This window comes from Rhineura floridana, chromosome 4 (genome assembly GCF_030035675.1).
Source record: "Rhineura floridana isolate rRhiFlo1 chromosome 4, rRhiFlo1.hap2, whole genome shotgun sequence".
In the NCBI taxonomy this organism is placed as follows: domain Eukaryota; kingdom Metazoa; phylum Chordata; class Lepidosauria; order Squamata; family Rhineuridae; genus Rhineura; species Rhineura floridana.
In genome coordinates, this window is record NC_084483.1 from 36,075,763 (window position 1) to 36,095,379 (window position 19,617).

The 19,617-nt window shown below is 41.2% G+C and overlaps 1 protein-coding gene across 2 annotated transcripts in view; it reads left to right on the forward strand.

Moving 5' to 3' along the window:
• MBOAT2 (membrane bound O-acyltransferase domain containing 2) overlaps nucleotides 1-5,259 on the forward strand; it is a 120,965-nt gene extending 115,706 nt beyond the window's left edge. Inside the window, exons 12-13 of one of the 2 annotated variants that reach the window (XM_061622820.1) lie at nucleotides 982-1,133; nucleotides 3,137-5,259. In XM_061622820.1, coding sequence (XP_061478804.1) covers nucleotides 982-1,133; nucleotides 3,137-3,374 — 390 coding nt within the window. In that variant the 3' untranslated portion in view covers nucleotides 3,375-5,259. Of the gene's footprint in view, nucleotides 1-981; nucleotides 1,134-3,136 lie in introns of those variants that run through there. The other variant, XM_061622821.1, reaches the window with a different exon arrangement.
• Nucleotides 5,260-19,617: the final 14,358 nt, after the last annotated feature.

Here is a 19,617-nt window from a genome sequence, read left to right on the forward strand (position 1 = left end):
AAATAAACATTTCTAAATGCTGTTTGATATCTTTTTTGAGCCAATAACTGCATCGCAAAATTCTGAGAAGTGTAAAATCCAGAGGACAACAATGTTCTGATTCACACAGTAGCATGGGAAGTGCAGATCAGGTTAGCTCAAATCAGAATTCACAAAAATTCAGCTCCTCAGATATCCTAGTTGAGATTTCAAGTCACTTCAGCAGTAGATCTAGACCTAATGCTGACAAAGCTGTACTGAATGTGTAGTGAAGTAGCTGATGGTTGGTGAGACTAATCCCCTGCTAAAGCAGGGGTGGGAAACCTCCAGCCCAAGGGTGAAACCTGGCCAGCCAGGGGTTCAAATTTGGCTTTGGAGTCAGTTTTCTCCAGACCATGCTAACCGTGCCCCTCATCTGATGTCATATGTGATGAATGATAGAGCCGTAGCCTGCTGGATCAGCTACACAAGTGAATTCCCTGTGGGGGGCCTACTTGTGCAGTCAGTGCTTTCAAAAAGCCGACTTCAGCTCTTCTATTCTTCAGCTGATAGGTACTAAAGCTGAAGCAGGTGCTTTTACTGCACAGGGCTCTTTGCAAGCACTGCATGGTGCTTTCAAGTCCTGACTTTGGGATTTCAGTGGCTCCAATCAGCTGATGTCATTGGGGTCACCTGATGTCAAATTTGGCTCACAAGTCTATGATCAGATAAGGATCTGGCCCGTGGAGCCAAAAAGGGTCCCACCCCTGTGTTAAAGCCACACAGTGGAATTCCCAAATACCAAAATGAAGAATGAAAATACTACAAGGAACATTCTAGTGCATAGTACAGTAGAGTCTGTTATGAGAACACTCTGCTTATTGGATCAGCATATAATCAAGGTTGATTCTTTCTATTCTGGCTGTATCTAGATGTAGTTTCTAGAAAGATCTGTAAGGATACTACCTGTTCTGTGATTATGATCTGGGTTCTCTTACTAATTGTTCCACTTTTTTTGTTTAGATTAGAAAGAACATTAGACACTACTTTATTGACTCTCCAGGCATTAAATTATGTTATGATATAATGACATGGATGATGACTCAAGTAGCAATAAGTTACACAGTTGTACCATTTGTACTTCTCTCTGTAAAGCCATCTTACATGTTTTACAGGTAAGTTGTCACTTTGTGTTTTTAAAAAGATTTAAATGGCAAGCTGAATCATTCATGTTTTTTCGTGACAGCTGAAAAAGCAGTAATCTAGTCTTCAATTCCATGTGCAGAGAATTTCATGAGATATTTGCTGCCGGGTGGAGAATCTGGCAGTTGTCATGGAATCTCAGGTTTCATTTAACCCCTGTGCCGCCCTGGGCTCCTACTGGGAGGAAGGGTGGGATGTAAATCAAATAACAAATAAAACAAAAACAAGCTTCTAGCTATTTGTGGGGTGGGAGCAGGTTATGGAGCTAAAGAAGAAAATTGGACCCAGGAGTGTTGAACAACTATCGCCCAGTTCCCCAAATCTCCTTTTGGGGCAAGGGTGGTGGTGACTCCGCTGCAGGCTTGCTTGGAAGATGGTTTATCAGGACCCATTTCAATCCAACTTCAGACCCAGATATGACACTGAAACTTCGTTGGTTACCCTGGTTGATAAGCTTTGTTGGAAGAGGAGCAGGAGGAGTACAAACTTGATTCTCCTTGACCTCTCTGCGGCTTTCAATAGTGTTGACAACAGTATTCAGCAGTGGCTCCTGGGGTTGGGAGTTGGGGATACTGTGTTACATTGGTTTTGCTCCTACCTCAGAGCCTGAGGTAACGATGAAGAAATATTGCTCAGTGCCTTAGTAGCTGACTTGGAGGGTTCCCCAAGGGTTAATCTTGTTCCCCAAGCTTTTTTGGAGTCACTGGGAGATGACATCAGGGAATTTGGGGAGAAGTGTAATCAGTATGCTGATGACATCCAGCTCTCTCTCCATTTCATTTGCATCAGGAGAGACAGTTCAGGTGCTCGACCATTGCCTGGAGGTGGTAATGGACTGGATGTAGATGAATAAACTGAACCTGAATCTAGCAAAATGGAAGTATTGTGTGTTGCAGGTTCTTGAGTCTGGAAAGTAGGGAGACAGCCAGTTCTAGGTGGGGTTTCACTTCCTTGGAATGAACAAGTGTGTAGCTTAGGGGTACTCCTTGATCCATCTATGCTGCTTGAGGCCTAGGTGGCTACTCTTGCACAGACTGTGATGCCAGTGTTTCTCATCCCAAGAAGCTCCTTCCTTGTAGTTTTGAAGATGGCCAAATACCCTCAGTAGCAGATGATTGCTAGGAGTGGGGTGGGGGAGGGTAGACTCCTAAAATACTGTAATGCGCTCTACATGGGGTTACCCTTGAAAACGGTCCGGAAGTTACAGCTGGTACAGAATGCGGCGGCGCGCTTGATCAAGCACAGCCGTCGCCGTGATCACATCACTCCAGTGTTAATGGATCTTCACTGGCTACCAGTTGTCTACCGGGCCCAATTCAAGGTGTTGGTATTGACCTTTAAAACCCTAAACGGTTTCGGCCCAGTTTATCTGAAGGAGCGCCTCCAGAGTCACCAATTATGCCGCCTGACAAGATCAGCCTCACAAGACCTTCTCTTGGTCCCACCGGTTAAAATAGCTAGGCTGGTGCGGACCAGAGAGAGGGCTTTCTCGATTGTGGCCCCCACCCTCTGGAACTCACTTCCTCTTGATCTTCGACATACTCCCTCCCTGACAGGTTTTCGCCGAGCCTTAAAAACCTGGCTATTCAGGCAGGCCTATGGGATTGGGGAGGGTTAGTTTTATGATGTTTTAATTGGAAACTGATTTTAAATTGACTATGACTATGTTTTATTTTGTATATTGTATATGATGTATTGTTTTTTATTGTAAGTCGCCTAGAGTGTCCATTAACCTGGACAGATAGGCGACCAATAAATAAAATTATTATTATTATTAAAATGCACTCTCTTCAGGACAAAAGCCATACTTGGAACTATCCACATAGCTCACAAACTACATGTACAAAAAGAGAGATGCATACCTGAACATAATACATATAGCTGGCCTTCTGAAACAGTAGGTTAACTTTTATAGCTTTTATCATAAAATGATCAGAATTCAATTTGACGGAATCTTTTTTCTTTTTTTTCTTAGTTCCTGTTATTTCTGCCTCCACATTGCCTGCATTTTAGTACTGTTGATATTTCCAATGAAAAGAACTAAAAAAGGAAATAAAGAGCAAGGAAGCATCCAGCCCTCCTGGTCCAAAAAGCAAGGAGGACGAGAAGAAGAAAAAGAAAAAGGCATTATGGGATACAACAGCTATTTTACGACAAATAGTTTCAATCAGAAAAGAGAAATCACCTGCAGAAATACAACACTGAAGCAATGATTTAGGAGATGCTATGGTGGATATATTTTATATTTCAAAACCCGTTTATAGCACCTTTTAAAGGGGTTTGTATTTGTCTGAAAAGATGGGTTAGTAGAAAAAAAGAATGCTATATCCCTACGGAATATTGAATACACTAGTAAGAATGGAAACAAAGCAAATTAACCTCTCCTGTGCCATGTTCCTGTGGATCACGCCTTACATGAAAATATTACCATTATTTCAGTGGGCACTCAGGACTTGCAGCCTATGTCCATCGGGTCATAAGTGTGCCCCTTCGCTGAATGTATGTTGTGTATCCCAAGGCACTGATGGGGGTGGGGGTGGACCATTGTGTCAGTCCAGAATAACAGAAAGAAAATACCTTTAACAAGCAAATGCCTTGCCTTAAAACCTCTATCTACTGAAATAATGTTTCTAAGTGGTATTTTCATGTTTAACAATATGTGGGAAATGGAAGAAGAAAGTCACTTGGTGTCAGGTAAGAAGGAATTGCAATAAGCATCTCAGTATCTGGAGGGTTTTCTTATATCAAATTTGTACAGTACAAGACTGCAAATATTGCCAATGCCAAATTAGAGGTAGTTCATTTCTTTTATTAACTCAAAAGTCACCCTTTTCAGGGCTAAATGCTCTGGTTTAAGGGATTGGGGATTTTGTTGCTCCTTCAGTATATATGAGCTTTGCAGCTACACAAAATAGCAGCCATAATAGGACACTCGTGGAGTTTCTGTTGAAGCCACAACTTTCCAGTAAAACTCATCCTTATTATCATGTAAAAATCAGAGTGACATTAAGATATAGTCACTTGGAAATTTTTGTCAGAAATGTAAAAAAAATAGTGTGAGAAAGTGCTTATGATATAAGTATAGCCAGATTATCCTATGGTTATAATTCAGTTTATATTAAACAAAGAGTGAAATTGTTAAATAGGTACTGTCTAGCTCATCTTTGATATTATATACCTTCTTACACTGGAGAACCTGTGATTAGGAAATCCCTAAAACAGGATTTCATTCATGGAGATCATACTATACTTTTTGATAAAATATTCCCAACCGTTCTGTTCTCTTATTTTACTTTGAAAATATATCAGAGGAGTTGATAAATGCTAATCAATTTCTGGTGAACATTTAACAACTGCTAAAGAAATGAAGTACTAAAGGGCTACAATTTTTATTTGCTTCTTAGCATACCATTTGCTTTGTTTTAGTAAATGCAAACCATTTTAACTTTTGAAACATTAAGAAAATGCTATAGTGAAAGTAATTAAAATCAGGTTTGGTTAATTTTGAAACTGACTTTTCTTTCCAATAATATTTTATACCAAGAATGGGAAGCTGTTGCCCTACAGAGGTTATTGGACTACAACTCCTATCAGTCATTTGCAGTGCTTGCTGTAGCAGATGGTAGGTGGAGTTTAATGACATCTAGAGGACCACATGTTCCCCATCCTTCCCCTAACACATAGTGGATGACTGTATTTTTAAGTGAGCAGAGAAAGATAAAATTAGCTCTTCACTATTGTCAGGGATGTAGAAAACAAATTTGTTTTCTATGTGTAGGAATCTCAAGGCATCCTCATCTGCAAGGTTCATCCTTGAATCAAGACTAAGAAATAGAATATATTTCTTGTTTAGAGTGTTCCATTTCTTTTCATGGTCTGCCTCCCTGATATTGCCAGATAGTTGGAGGCAGTTGCCTTCTGTCTGAGGAAACTACAGCCTAATGCACGATACTGATTCATTGTTAGAATGGAAATGCAGAATGGAATATGTTTTTAAAGATCAGATAACTGTGCACATTGAAAAGGGCTTTCATGCTGACTGTGTCATGGAAATGAATATTTACTATGAAAATAAATAGTTTGTATTATCTGCTGAAATGATGCTAACACACAGCATTATTCTGTTATCATTGTACTAAAGAAATGGGTGAGTATTAGTGTTGAAGGGGAAGCTTCATATATTTGCTGAGAAAGCCCCGTGAGTTTGGAGTATTAATTGCAGAGGTGTTTTGCGTGCCTGTGTGTGCGTGCGCATGCACAGACCACAGGATCTCTGTCAGTGGAGAAAGGGTAATCCAGTGACATACATTGGAGGTTGTTTGCCCCATCCCCAGCAGCATCCCAAGTGGTGTGCTTTGCTTTTTTTCCATAAGCAAATAGCAGCTGTTCACTTAAATGTGATAAAATAAAGGGATGCACTTTATTACCAGTGGGATGGGAGTTGAGCCCCCACCTCATCCTGGGTGAACCCAAAGTTCAGGGTTTGGAAAGCCCCCTCATCAGCTGTGTCCAAAATGGCAGCCCATTCCCCTCCCCCAGCATTCAGTGGGAATCACTGGCCCTTTTGCTTACTCCATTCTGACTTCTGTTCCTGTACATCAAATTGAAGGCCAGTCAAGCTTAATGATAAGGAGACACTTACCCCTGAAAACACAAACTCAATGAGAAGATGGCCTGAAGCTGCCCACAGCAATGGCAGTGTCCTCAATCAGGACTAGAATAGTGAGCAAGCGCAGGATCAAATATTTTACCTATCTCTTGCCCATCTGTCCATTAATGAAAAGAAGCAAGGCTAGGCCTACATTTCTTAACCAAGACCCTAAGAGGGAATATGGAATACATCCCACCCCCACTAAGCCAGAAGCTGCACTGGGGATAGACAGAGGTGGAAAGGAAGATTTCCTTAAAATCCACAACTGTATTTTCCTCTACCTACGAACATAAAACTGTGATACTATTTGAATTCTTGTGTGAATATTAAAGTTGTTTAATATCCACATTGATTTTTCACATTCATTTCCAGGTTATTATACATCAGTCCTACATTGGATGAAAAATTCAAAATATTGTATATTTTCTTGAATTTAAGAATGGCCCTCAAATTGTAAATGAAATACATTCTTATGTGCATATAAATTAGCCTTCATTCCACCTGAAGTCAGTTAAGACTAACAGGGCAATTCTACACGTATCTACTCAGAAGTAAGTCCATTGAGTTTAATGGTTTATTCCCAGGTAAGTGGTAATGGTATAGCCTTAATCTCAATGAAAGCTTAGTCTTGACTAACTTCACCTGGGTTAGAACCCAGAAACACAAAAAGGATCCATCTAATTCTGAGTCGATATTTTAAAATAGTGATTTCAGTCCAGAGAAAACCACTGCAAAACATTAGTTCTCTAAATCAGCCTATGCGGTGCTTTCACTTCTGATTGCCACTCCATAAATTAAGTAAGGATATATTTGAAACTGTTTTGCCACTTCATAAATTAAGGATTTATTTCAGTCTTTTTTGTACACCTCCATTGGCTAAAAATAACTTACTATTGTATGTCTTCTTTTTTATATAAAGTGTATTTATACATTTGCATTCTGAAGTCAGTTCTGGCTGTTTGGAATTTAGCATGAACATGATATGTCTCATAACAACTACCTTCAGCTCTGAAACACTTTCACGTATTCCATAAGGAATTTACAAGTACAACAGCTCTATGTTCAGACACACTAGCGTTTTAGCTTAAAAACTGGGACCTCTTAAGCCTTTGCACCAACTAGAAATTTGGGACCTCTTAAGCCTAGAAATTTGACACAAGTTGTTTAAGGGGTACTTGTCAGTTGCAAAGGATATTTTACTTTTCATTATGTATTCTATTATACACTGTTTGAGAAATACAGCATTTGAACTTTGTTCTTTAAAGAGATGATTTGTCAGAGACTGGCCAGATCCGAACATACAATCAGTCCCTTTAATAATAACATTGTTAGGTGAGGATCCAACGGACCACAGACTCTTTCTTCCAACTGTTGGGTCTTGTAACCTTCCCCAAAAAGGTGATTTGAAGGTTGGGGGATGCCCGGAACTGCAAAGGAACATAGGAAGTTGCCTTGTATGAAGTCAGACTATTTGCCCATCTGGCTGAGTATCATCTACTGTGACTTGCAGTGACTCCAGTGTTTGGGGTGGAGGTCTTTCACTTTTCCTTCTGTCAGATCCTTTTAATTGGAGACATCAGGGATTTAACTTGGAACTTTCTAAATGCAGAGCATGTTGTCTGTCAGTAAGACATGATTCCTCCATTCGGTGTGGCACAAAGAGCTGTAATGGCATGGGAAAATTTGAACACTATCCCCTCTGTGGTGCACACATAAATGTTTTTCTGAGTGTGCATGGGGTGCTCAGACCTGGTGGTAGCTTTTAATGAACAGTGGTTCATTGCTTTTGCTGCAACAGACTAATATGGCTACTCTGCTGGAGTCCTGTCCCAGTTACTCATGCATAAGTGCCATTGAAGTCTATAGGACTACCCACGTGTAACTAGTGACAGGACCATCTTCTATCTTGTATGACTGAAGTTCTCATCTCTTAGACGCTGCTGGGTTGTGTGATGTCGAAGTGGACTTTGGCTTTTGTGAGCTGAAGCGAACATTATGGGTATCCTGGTAAGCTGTTGCCCAGCCTGTTTATTGTTTGGCAACAGCAGTAGCAAGAGTCACAGGCTACATACTACCTTCCTTGGGTGGATGACTGGCCTCAGTATAGAAAGGTTTTTGAGCCATTGTCTTAAAAGTAGCAGAAAAACAAACATTTAATTTCCCATGCTGTTAATTGACCCTGATAGCTTTTGCTTTCATGTTTGCTAAGGGTATATAAAACATTTTCAAAGCAGAGTGTAGTCCTCTTTGGCCTCTTAGCTCACACCTCAAAGCTTGCAATTGACCAAACATGCGTACTCCAAATTTAATATTTGCAGTTTCTTGCATTATTGTTAATTTTGGATGAAATGTGCAGGTTACAACATTCACTGCAAATATTTGTCTACCAGGACAGCCTCCTGCATGAGTAACAATATAGTATTGGAATAATTTTGCAAAGTAAGAAGTTGGTTGCTTTCAGATGAGTAGCTGTTTCTGAAACCCAAACTACAGTGGGCTGTATCCAGTGTTACATGAATAGAAGTCTGTTAGTGCAGTGGAGCTTTCTCACTCCCCTCCTCCCACAGCAGCTCGCTGTGCCACTGAAAAGCCTCTCCTGGGGATCAGGAGGACCCTCAGGAATAACCTGTGGTGTGAGGAGAGAGGCTGCAGTGTAAGGCTGATTTTTTTGCGCAAGCTGCCTCCCGATTTTAGGCAATCACTATCCAAATGCAGCCCCTCTTCCTATATTCTCAGCTGTTCCTGAGGTCCCCCAACACACACATGCATGTACACACGCACACAGTTTTTAGGAGGCTGTTGTGGAAGAAGGGGGCAGAAAGCCCTGTTGTGCCAGCAGTTTTCCATTTGTGCAGCTTTGGATACCACTCAGTGATTCTTTTATGCTAGTATGTGACTTCAATCCTGGACCGACTTGAAAATACTGGAAGCTCTTTTAACCTTTCTATTCTGTTAAGGACTTTAGCCCCACTCTCATGCCAGTCTGAAATCTCATCTTTTGCAGAGCATGGAAGATTAATTTTAAAAAGGAATAAATTAAAACTACTGTTATATAGCCCCAAAAAGGAATAAATTACGATTACAATTAGTTTTTCTGAAAGGAATTGATTACCATTACTCAAAAGTAATCACTACAATTACACTGAAGTTACTTTTAAAAAACCTAGAGTGTGTACAAGATGCTGGTCTTGGCTGCTGCACACTAAGTTGCCTAAAACAACATTAAAAATAAACACAGACAGGTAGTAGAATAATTCTTTTATCCATTAGATAGCAGTGGTGGTCTCTCTGCTGGTGAAGGAGGCAGAGGCCACAAAAATCATTGCACGCCAAACCAAGTGCAACCGCCCCACACATACACTCAGCCAGCAAGCATAATCTCTCTCACTTAACCATCTCCTGGACTGCCCTGCCACCAAGGGACACCCACCCAAGCAAACATTTTGCCCTGAGATGCGAAAAAGTTAAAACACTGCAAATGCAGCGAAGTAGCCAGGGAGGGTGGCGGAGGCTGCTTTGTGTGCCAAGTGCAAACACAGTATTCACACACACATACACACACGTCATAAGAACATAAGAACATAAGAAGAGCCTGCTGGATCAGGCCAGTGGCCCATCTAGTCCAGCATCCTGTTCTCACAGTGGCCAACCAGGTGTCATCTTTCACCTCCACAGTTCTTTATCTCCATTCTGCTGCTGTCTCCTCCTTTATCCATGTTCCTGCCCTCTGGCTCCTTTCTCCCTCCACTCCATTCTTCTCCACCACCGTCTATTTTTTAAACAATTATTTTCTCCGCTCCATCCCCGTCTCACTCTCCACCTCCTCCCTCGTCGCCTCCTTTCCACCCACAGAGCACAAGGGAAGAGCGATGTTGCACTGAAGCCCAGTTAGAGGCACATGATTTTCATCCACAAATCAGGAGCAGAAGACTCCCTTCCCCCCCCCCCCAAGCAGTGCTCAAAAATAATGCTGGAAACATTACAATTATTCCTCAAAAGTAATACAATTACTCATTCTGTTACTATCGAAATGTACAGGAATTACCCACTTGTTCCTCAAAAAAGTAATAAATTACAAGTAATTTGTTTTTGTAGCTAATTAAGCTCTGTACTCTTGGTATTTACTCAGGTGAGCCTCTGGGTCCATTGTCTGGTTCACTATAGCTATCTACAAGACTCTTTTAACTTATTTTGGCTCTTTTATTTCCACTGCACTTACATGGGAAATGTGCTGCCTGCATGGTAGACGTCTCAAAACAGCATCCAGCTGTGCATATCGAAGGTACATCAGGCTAGAAAAGTTTCATAAAAGTAGTATTTGCCTACACTTTTTTTGTTGCCTTGTATGCATTTTGTCTGGTTCTTAACATTAATGAATCTCTCATTTCATACTTTTTAAATGTTTTGACTATTGCTATGAAGTCTTTGGATGTGTCTTACAGTGGCAAAAATGTCATACAAATACAGTAGTATGTAAAGTTATGCTTGAAACCAGACCTCAAGCGGATGCTAACTCAGAGAGAAATTTCTATATATGTATTGAATGGAAACTAGTATCCCAATTCATGATTATTACAATAATATAAAATTATTCAATATAAGAATATAAATATGAATTTTAGTTATTTCCTACCTGGTCACATATTGAAGGGGTTTATTCTTAGCTCAGTTCAGAGATGGTTATGCTCCCTCCCCCTCAGATAATCTGCTTTTTGAGATGACAATATGCTTCAAAAGTGGATAGTTGCAGTATTTCCTCAATTTGCCTTCCCCAATTGAAAATATAAAGGCGTTGTCCATGAATTTCTTTTATTATTCCAATATATATATATTTTTTAAAAATTGTTATTTTTCAACAGATCCATAAAATTAGGTTTTGGTGTATGGTAATTTAAAATACCACTGTGTTAGTTTACACTGTGATGTGATATTTTAATAATTACTTATTTCTAGTTTTGTCTCAGAGATGCTGCACACAGGTACCATACTGCTGTGTTTTAAAAGGTGTTTTTAACTTGCCTATAAATGTTTTTCTAATTTGTGTCTTTCAAATCTGATTAAACAGTAGTTTAAAAAAAAGGCCTGGAATTGCTTTTCTCCATCTATTTGCTAGTGTTTGACTACTACATATTGTATACAGTGTGTGTGTGTGTGGAACCAGGTGTAACATCCCCAAATGATGCCAGCAGCATTAGTAGTAGTAGTAGTAAGTCAACCTAATATTTCCACAACAAAGTTTCAATTTAGAGTGAACAGAAAGAAAATTGTTTTGAAACAAACCACAACTAATAAAACTGTATAAGTGAAATATGGGGATTTAATATAATCGGGTCTACCTAGAGCCAATTCAGACATTAATTTTGTAGAGGCAAGTGGTGTTATTCCCATATCTGCAATAAGAGAAAATACACTATGAAAACTGGTAGCATATGGATCTGACAGCTTTTCCATAGAGGTTATCATTTCAGTAGTATAAAAAGAACACCGCCTGTCAAACTGCTATGCCCCGCCCCTTTGTGTTTGATGATGTTACTGGAAATCCCACCCCAGGAGTTCCGGTCCCCCAATGACTTCACTGGATATCCTGCTCCAACCCCAGATGTCTTGCGTGGAAATGGAAGCCTTGTGACCCCCCCCCCGTGAGCATCTGGCTCCCCCACTGGACCAAAGAGCGCATTTTTTTTACTCAAAATAGGGTCCTGGATTGGTCCTATAGAGGCATGTGACCCCTCTACAAGCATGTGTTCTCCAGGGACCAGTCTGAAGAAGTTTAAGGCCCTTAGGTCAAAATAGGGTGCCAGAAATGGACCCCAAAGGGAATATTGCTAACAATGTGGTTGGGCAGGTTACTCAGGCAGTTATGAATATAGTTAAGCCACAACCCCAACAAGAGGGATCAGGGCTGATGTATATTAAAGGGAGAAAGGCCCTGAAAAGAAAAGCATCGGGGTACAATTAATAGCCCTCCCCGACCTTTTAAAAGAACACCACTGATGAGGAAAAAAACCCAGAAGCAGAAAACTGCAAGAAGAGGCATACAGCACCAGCTCAAAAAAGATATATTTTGAACCAGCATGGCTTTCATCCATTGCAGTTCTGAGGAATGCACTAAATCTGTATTAGATCTATTCCAGATTGGGCCTACACAGACCAGTATTGAGAGAAGCCTGTTTATCGAAGTGCCGCCACTGGCAGTGCGGACAGAAACTGCACCACTAGAGTTCTACATTGCTGGAAATGGCAAAGATTATATGGACTTAAACAATACATTGCTGTGAATCATGAGGAACAAATCTTGCCAGAGATGCTAATGTTGAATTATCCAGTGGCCTCCATCTTCAGTCAACTGGATGTGACTCGGAGATGGACTCATCAGCCAGAGCAATAACTGCTACCCTTATAGAGCCTTCATAGAATCTATGCTGAACTATAGTGATGACACGCTAGCCACACACTTCTTTGCAGGGTTATTTTACAAAGACACACCTGGAGAACATGAATCACCAACACTGAATGGGGATAATTTAGGCTTTGTTAGAAGGACTGAGCTGACAGCTGAAAGCCGAAAAATAGACCTCCTAGGTCATCTCCATGCTGATCTGTTTTTTCAAGAAAAATTGCTTTTAAACGGTGTGGATGTGAAAATTAAACTGACATGCAACAAAGACGCTTTCTACTTGATGACAAATGATGCAAACAGCCACTACAAATTGCAAATTTTATCAGCCTCACGTTTTGTAAAGAAGGTGAGAGTGGCACCAGGTGTCCGGTTAGGACATCCAGAGGCATTGTTGACATCCAATGCCAAATACCCAGTGGATCGTGTCAGTATGAAAGTGTTTAGTATCCCTGGAGGAAGCCATGCCAGCAATCAGGAGAATCGGTTTTTGGGCCAGCTATCCAAGCAAGTAGTTATAGGGCTGGTTGATAATTATTCCTTCAGTGGAATTTACAATAAAAACCCCTTTAACTTTAAGCCTTATGACATCAGTTTTGTATCTCTGTATATCGACGATTTCCAAATTCCCACAAGTGTTTTTAAATTTGTATATTTGTTTTTAATGTTTTTAATTGTTGTAAACCACCCAGAGAGCTTCTGCTATGGAGCGGTATATAAATGTAAGCAGCAGCAGCAGCCTGAATTTGAAACAGGAAACTGTGTTCGAGAATACATGAGCCTGGTACATACAGCCGCAAGCATATGAAAGATAGGGCTTTTTTAATCAACTGTGAGGAGTTTGCAAGAGGCTACACTCTTTTTGCTTTTGACCTGTCTCCAGACCAAGAATGTTGGGGTCACTATTCTTTGATCAAAATGGAATCCAAGAGCAGAAGTTCGATTTGCTAGGGCTCTCCCAAAAACAGTCAACATGATAGTGTATGGAGTTTTTGATGGTGTGATAGAGATAAATCACCTACTAGCCATGATGGCTGTGCTCTGCCACCCTAGTCAGAGGCAGCATGCTTCTGAAAACCAGTTGCTGGAAGGCTCAGGAGGGGAGAGTGTTCTTGCACTCGGGTCCTGCTTGCGGGCTTCCCCCAGGCACCTGGTTGGCCACTGTGAGAACAGGATGCTGGACTAGATGGGCCACTGGCCTGATCCAGCAGGCTCTTCTTATGTTCTTATGTTTAAATGTTTTGTATGGCCACAGGTATATGTAAACATGGACAGTGTGCAGTTGACTTGCATCCTCTCTTCAAACCCCTACATGTGAAAAACTTTCTACAGTGTTTCCCTATGTCAGACTCCCCAAAGAGAGATTACTACAAAGACCAGTGGGGTTAGTAGTTAATACCCACCCACACAACTTGCCTGGAGAACACTGGCTAGCCATCTAATTGACAGAAGACAAGAGTGGTGAATTTTTTTATTCCTGTGGACATCAGCCAGACCACCCACTGATTCCAAGGCCATTATGAAATTTCTAAGAAAAAATACCAGCAGGATTGCTTTTCAACCCAATTACAAGCCCCAGACTCTGTTGCCTGTGGCTACCATTGTGTGTTTTTTCTACAGCAGCGTTGTAAGGGCCTAACATTTAAACAGGTTCAAGAACTGTATTATTAAGCTTTAGAGAGAAATGACCAGGTGGTGGAACAAATTGTAAACAAGAGAAATATGCCTCAGTTGTGTTTCAACCAACCCAAAGCTGTATAGCCTGCAACGATTTTCATAGTCATGTTTCCCAATAAAGCACCCTCTAGGGGGTTTAAATAATTTATCCTGTTGTTTTTTCTTTTATACCTGTAAAACAATGAGACACAGTCAGTATATAAGGTTAAGTACACTTTTGCAATTTTATTTCTTTATAAAACATACAGCAGAGGTACTATATGTCAAGCTATGAAGCAACCTGTTTTTTAGAAGAGACAGTGGGTTTTTTTAAGTTGTCTAAAGCTTCTCTGTTGGCAGTACAGTAGGGCCCCACTCATACGGCAGGTTATGTTCCAGGCCCCCGCCGAAAAGTGGGGCCTTACTGTATTCCAGCTGGAGCACGGGGAGCTTGTGCGCTACAGCTGATCGCTGTCAGCTGGAGCTCCCCGCGCTATGGCTGATTGCCCCGCTGGCACCACCATATTAGCGGAACTCTGAAAAGCAGGGCTCTACTGTATTGCCCACAACAGATGTAGGAATGTTTATTTCAGCTAGGGTTGTCATAAAAACATCCCAACCTTTAGGGGTATGTTTGACAGATAGGGCACTGGGCTGAGTGATTTCCTTAACCAAGTCCAGTATATTTGAACCATCTATAACATTCCCCTTGTACACAAAGACACCTTTGTCATTCCACGAGGAAACACTCTTGTTCTGCAGCATTTTGTTTAACAGCATCCTTGCATGATTCTTATATCTAACAGGCAGACTGTCCAGTACTACTTGAACGATTGCATCAGAATTTACAGGGGCTTCTGCAGAGGTCTGCTGGGGCTGTGGTAGAAGCAGGTTTAGTTTTTCTTTCTCTGCCTCCCTCTGTCTTACATAAATTAGATATCTTTGAAGCAAAACATCATAACGCTTGGCTTTTTCATATTCTGTTAAATTGGTCCTGTGAAGAATTCCCTTCATTTCAGTATCAAGTGAGTAGATTGTGGCATTTCTGATGTTTTCCTCCTTAGGAGGGGTTCCCTTGAATTGCTCTAGCTGATGGCTGGGAACCAGATACATCTTTTCAGCATATTCCGTCACTGTTTAGTTAAAATTCCAGTTATTAGGGGGATGGCAAAACTTAGTAATAGTGCAAGAAAACCCCCAGACTGTTTCACTAATTGTTTCTTCCTTCTTATTGAGACTCTTTTGTTGTCAGTCTTTTGATAAGGCTGCATTTTTTTCTTAATATACACATCTGGTGAGGAGACAGGAATATTGTCTTTTAAAATGCTGAGGGCTATTTCTGAGATTGCGGCAATGAGGTCATCTGATGCTGCACATAAAATGGCTTTCCTCTGATGTGGAGGGGCCTTAAGAAGATTTAAGAGGGGGAGGTTTCTTTTTTACACTGTTGGACATGTTGACCAGTTGGATAGACAGGCTCAAAGAATGCTGAGCAATTAAGTCCACCTTTTGTAGTCATGTGTGGCCTTTCTCATAGTGTATACCACAGGCCAGTCTGGAGGGAAAAGCCCTTCTCTTAATCTGTAAGATTCAGGTGTGGAGGCATTTAAATCCACAACCAAATAACCATAAGGTTTTTGTACTGCGTCTGCAAAAGCCTCCATGAAGAAATGAGCATTTCTCGGATACATCTGCCATGCTAAAGTTGCAATCTGCAATTTATCTCTGGGATTCTTAAACAACATATATTTTGCATTTAGGCTAATGGCGCGGTTGCTTTTTCCCTTGCAGAAAATATTCTGTGTAATGAAAAAAATACTCCGATTTCTATGATGTACTTTTTCCACTTCTTGATCCTGTGACGCACAATTCATTAAATCAATAACATAATTTGTTTTATTAGGAGGTAGTAAATTGTCATCGAATTTCTCAGGCAAGCCCTTCACAAAATTAATAGGAGTATTTACATAGTAATACCTGGTACAATGGTTGCCAAACACTAAAACCACACAATATTATCAGGCATAGCTGAAAGTACACTATGAGCATTGTCCAACATGTTTTTTATAACTGCAGGTAGAGCCTGACACTGATTTTATATATACTCTGAACATCTTGCTAGAGCCATCAGCAGGCCTCCTGTTACAGCATTTCGCCAACCTCCTAATTTGCGCAGACTGTTGGTGAGAGCTGTGCTTAAGCCACCTATCACCAATCCAGGGTCTCATCCTTGTCACTCCAAACGCTGTTATCACCTGTGTGTACCTCAGGGCAGAGCTTGGAAAAGTTACTTTTTTGAACTACAACTCCCATCAGCCCCAGCCAACATGGCCACTGGAGTGGGCTGATGGGAGTTGTAGTCCAAAAAAGTAACTTTTCCAAGCTCTGCCACAGGGAGACAGCCACTTTTACAAGCACTAGGACAGGCAGGACATATTACATCAAACAACATCACCTGCAGGTCCTGCAATATAGTTTACATCATCGAGCGCAAAAGACCAGGATGTCATATCCAGTACGTAGGAAAGACCACAACTGACCTAAGCACGTGCTTCAGGAGCCACAAGTCGGCAATCTTGACAAAAAAAGTGGAGCAACCAGTTGCAAAGCATTTTAACATCGAGGGTCACAGCCTGTTGGACTTTTCCATTACAGTGATAGAGATGCTAGCAGATCCAGCAGCACTGACTAAAAGGGAGAACTTTTGGATTTACTCTCTGGACACATTGGCACCACATGGCCTGAACCTGGAGGACAGTACCACCACTACTTAACTTCTGCAAATGAAGCCCCTCTAAGCATTCCATCCTCAAAGCTCTATAACTGCCACCTGTAACAGCATTTGTATGTTAGCAGCTGATGAAGGCGGAAGCTGAAACGTTTTGTTAATACAATAAAAACCTCTGTTTTGTTAATCACAATTATGTTCATATATATATATGTATATATAGGGATTGGTATATATATGAGAGACAGTGTGGTGTAGTGGTTACGGTGTTGGACTACGACCAGGGAGACCAGGTCCCCACACAGCCATGAAGCTCCCTGGGTGACTTTGGGCCAGTCACTGCCTCTCAGCCTCAGAGGGAGGCAATGGTAAACCCCCTCTGAATATCTGAATATATATATATATATGTATGTATGTATGTATATATATATATATATGTATATATGTGTGTGTGTATTTTGATGTTTTTGTGATTTTACTGTTTACAATTTTATTATGTACATGTTTGATTTTATTTTTGTAAGCCGCCCTGAGCGCCCTATTATAGGATAGAAGGGCGGGATAGAAATATTTTGAATAAATAAATAAATAAAAAACCTTTCCCCGCAGTTACTAGGTCCAGCTAAAGTGGCTGCAAATGGATGGTGCCACCTTGTATCTATTTTTAAAACCCTTAAGGAATGATTTTAAACCCTTTAGTAATCACTCTTTTGTCATACACAACTTTCTGGGTTTTCTTGAGAGTTTTTGTTTCAAGAGTCGAGCACCTTTTGTTTCGAATAATACCTTGTTGCTGCGCTACTATCTCGTGCTGTGGCCACTCTTTCCTGTCTGAGACATGGGCAAAACCTAAGTCCTTCAGACTATTGAAATTAATTTTTGTACAGTTACCAGCTGTCAAGGTTATTCCTTTGATCTTCATGCATGCAGTCCCGCCTGACAGCTTGTAACCATCTGTTTTAGGGCCTGCTGACACATACTCTGTGATATATTGGTCTTTCACTTGTGAGTTCACCTAAAAAAATCACCTAGAGGTGGAACCCATTGTCCCTTCTGACTCACAAATATAACAGAATTTGTGTCATGATATAGACAGTGCTCTTCTGGCTTGTCTAGCAAGCTGTAGAGCTCCAGATGAGCATAAGCAGTTGTAAAACATGCTATGAACACATTCTTCCCATCTGAGATTGTCATGCAATCTTTTGAATGTTTCCAAATCACACAGGCAGCTTCATCATCAGTATATTCACACATTGAAACCTGAAAAGCATCGGAAAACAATGTTAAACAAGTCATCAGGATCTCTCACAACCTGTGTGTTAGGCAGATTTGGTTTCTGAGCAAATTTCCCCAACAAAGAATTTAAAAACAGTTTGGCAATATTCCACTTTGCTTTGTTTTCAGAGATCAGTTCATGGCGCAAGAGCACCCCCCTTTTTTTGAGAAAATCATCTATATCTGTTTTATCATCTGCACTGACACACCATTCAGGATACCCTGCTGCCTCCTATTTCTGACGAACTTGAATGTGTATATATTTTGAAAACAGCTCTGTGGATGCCCTTTCAAAATGCCACATTTCATAGATTTCTGCCACCCTGTATCCCTTCTCTATAGCAACATTCAGTTCCACTGTACACCATCTTGCTATCAGTGCCCTCTCCTCATCAGAATGGTTGCATGTTTCCAAGCTGCACAGGGGAAACATGAGTTTTCCATTCATCTTGACAGGCAGTACAGGAAAGAAAGGACCCCTGGGAGGGTACACTTTTACCTTTGCAATCCCAAAATGGAGATTGGTTCAAAGTTCTCATTTATTATCTTGGGATGCCCTGTTTATGTGAGGATACAAACTTGTATAATCATAATAATGTATCTGCTCTCCAGCACTTGGTTTATAGTAAAGGCTGATAGCATTAGTGTGTCCACCAAAGAGAGCATTTTGTGGTTCTAGAGGCTGGGGAAACTGCTGCAGTAAGAAAGTTTTTAAGTTGAAGCCCTTGTCACGCTGTGGAACAGTGAGGTGCATCAGGCTCTTGACACAGTTGCCCCCGAGCACCCTCTCAGGTATTGTGGAGCCCGGTTTGCACCTTGGTACACCAGTGAGTTAAGGGCAATGAAACGGGCTGGACGACGGCTAGAGTGCAAGTGGCGAAAGATGTGCTGTGAGGCTGAATGGGCATGAGTAAAACATAACATGCCTACTGTGTGGTGGTGAGGGTGGTAAAGAAGGCCCACTTCTCTGCCTCCATCACATCCTCAAGTAGCTGTCCAGTGGAGCTTTTCCATATTGTCAGGGGTCTGTTGACATCAACTCCAGGAATGGAGTTTTAGACCCTTCAGAGGCTCACGGTGAATTGTTTGCAAGGCATTTTGAGGGTAAAATTGCTTGCCTCCGTAGCAGTCTTGATGCCCCATCCACATCTACTGTGTCCAATGCAACATCTGCTGCAACTTCTTGGGAACAGTTTCAGTTGATGCATCCTGATGATGTAGACAAGGTGCTTGCAATGATGCAGCCAGCAACGTGTCCTCTAGACTCTTGACCTTCTTATTATTAAAGCTTGCTGAGAGGGTTTGAAAGAGTGGATCCAGGGTTTAGTCAACACATCATTGCGGGAGGGAGTGGTTCCAGCCATCCTGAAAGAGGTGGTGATCTGACCACTCCTGAAAAACCCATCCTGGACCCATTGGTCTGCGACAATTACTGACAGGTCACAAATACCCCCTTTTTAGGGAAGGTGATTGAGAGGGTTGTGGCCCAGCAATTGCGAGTACTCATGGATGAAACAGATTATCTTGACCCATTCTAGTCTGGGTTCAGGCCTGTTTATGTGACTGAATTGGCCTTGGTCGCCCTGATGGATGACCTTTATCAGGAGAACAGGGGGAGTGAGACCCTGTTATTATTACTTGATCTCTCAGCAGCTTTTGATACCATTGACCATGGTATCCTTCTGGGCCAACTTGGTGAGATGGGTATTGGAGGCACTGTTTTACAGTGGTTGCAATCCTATCTTTTAT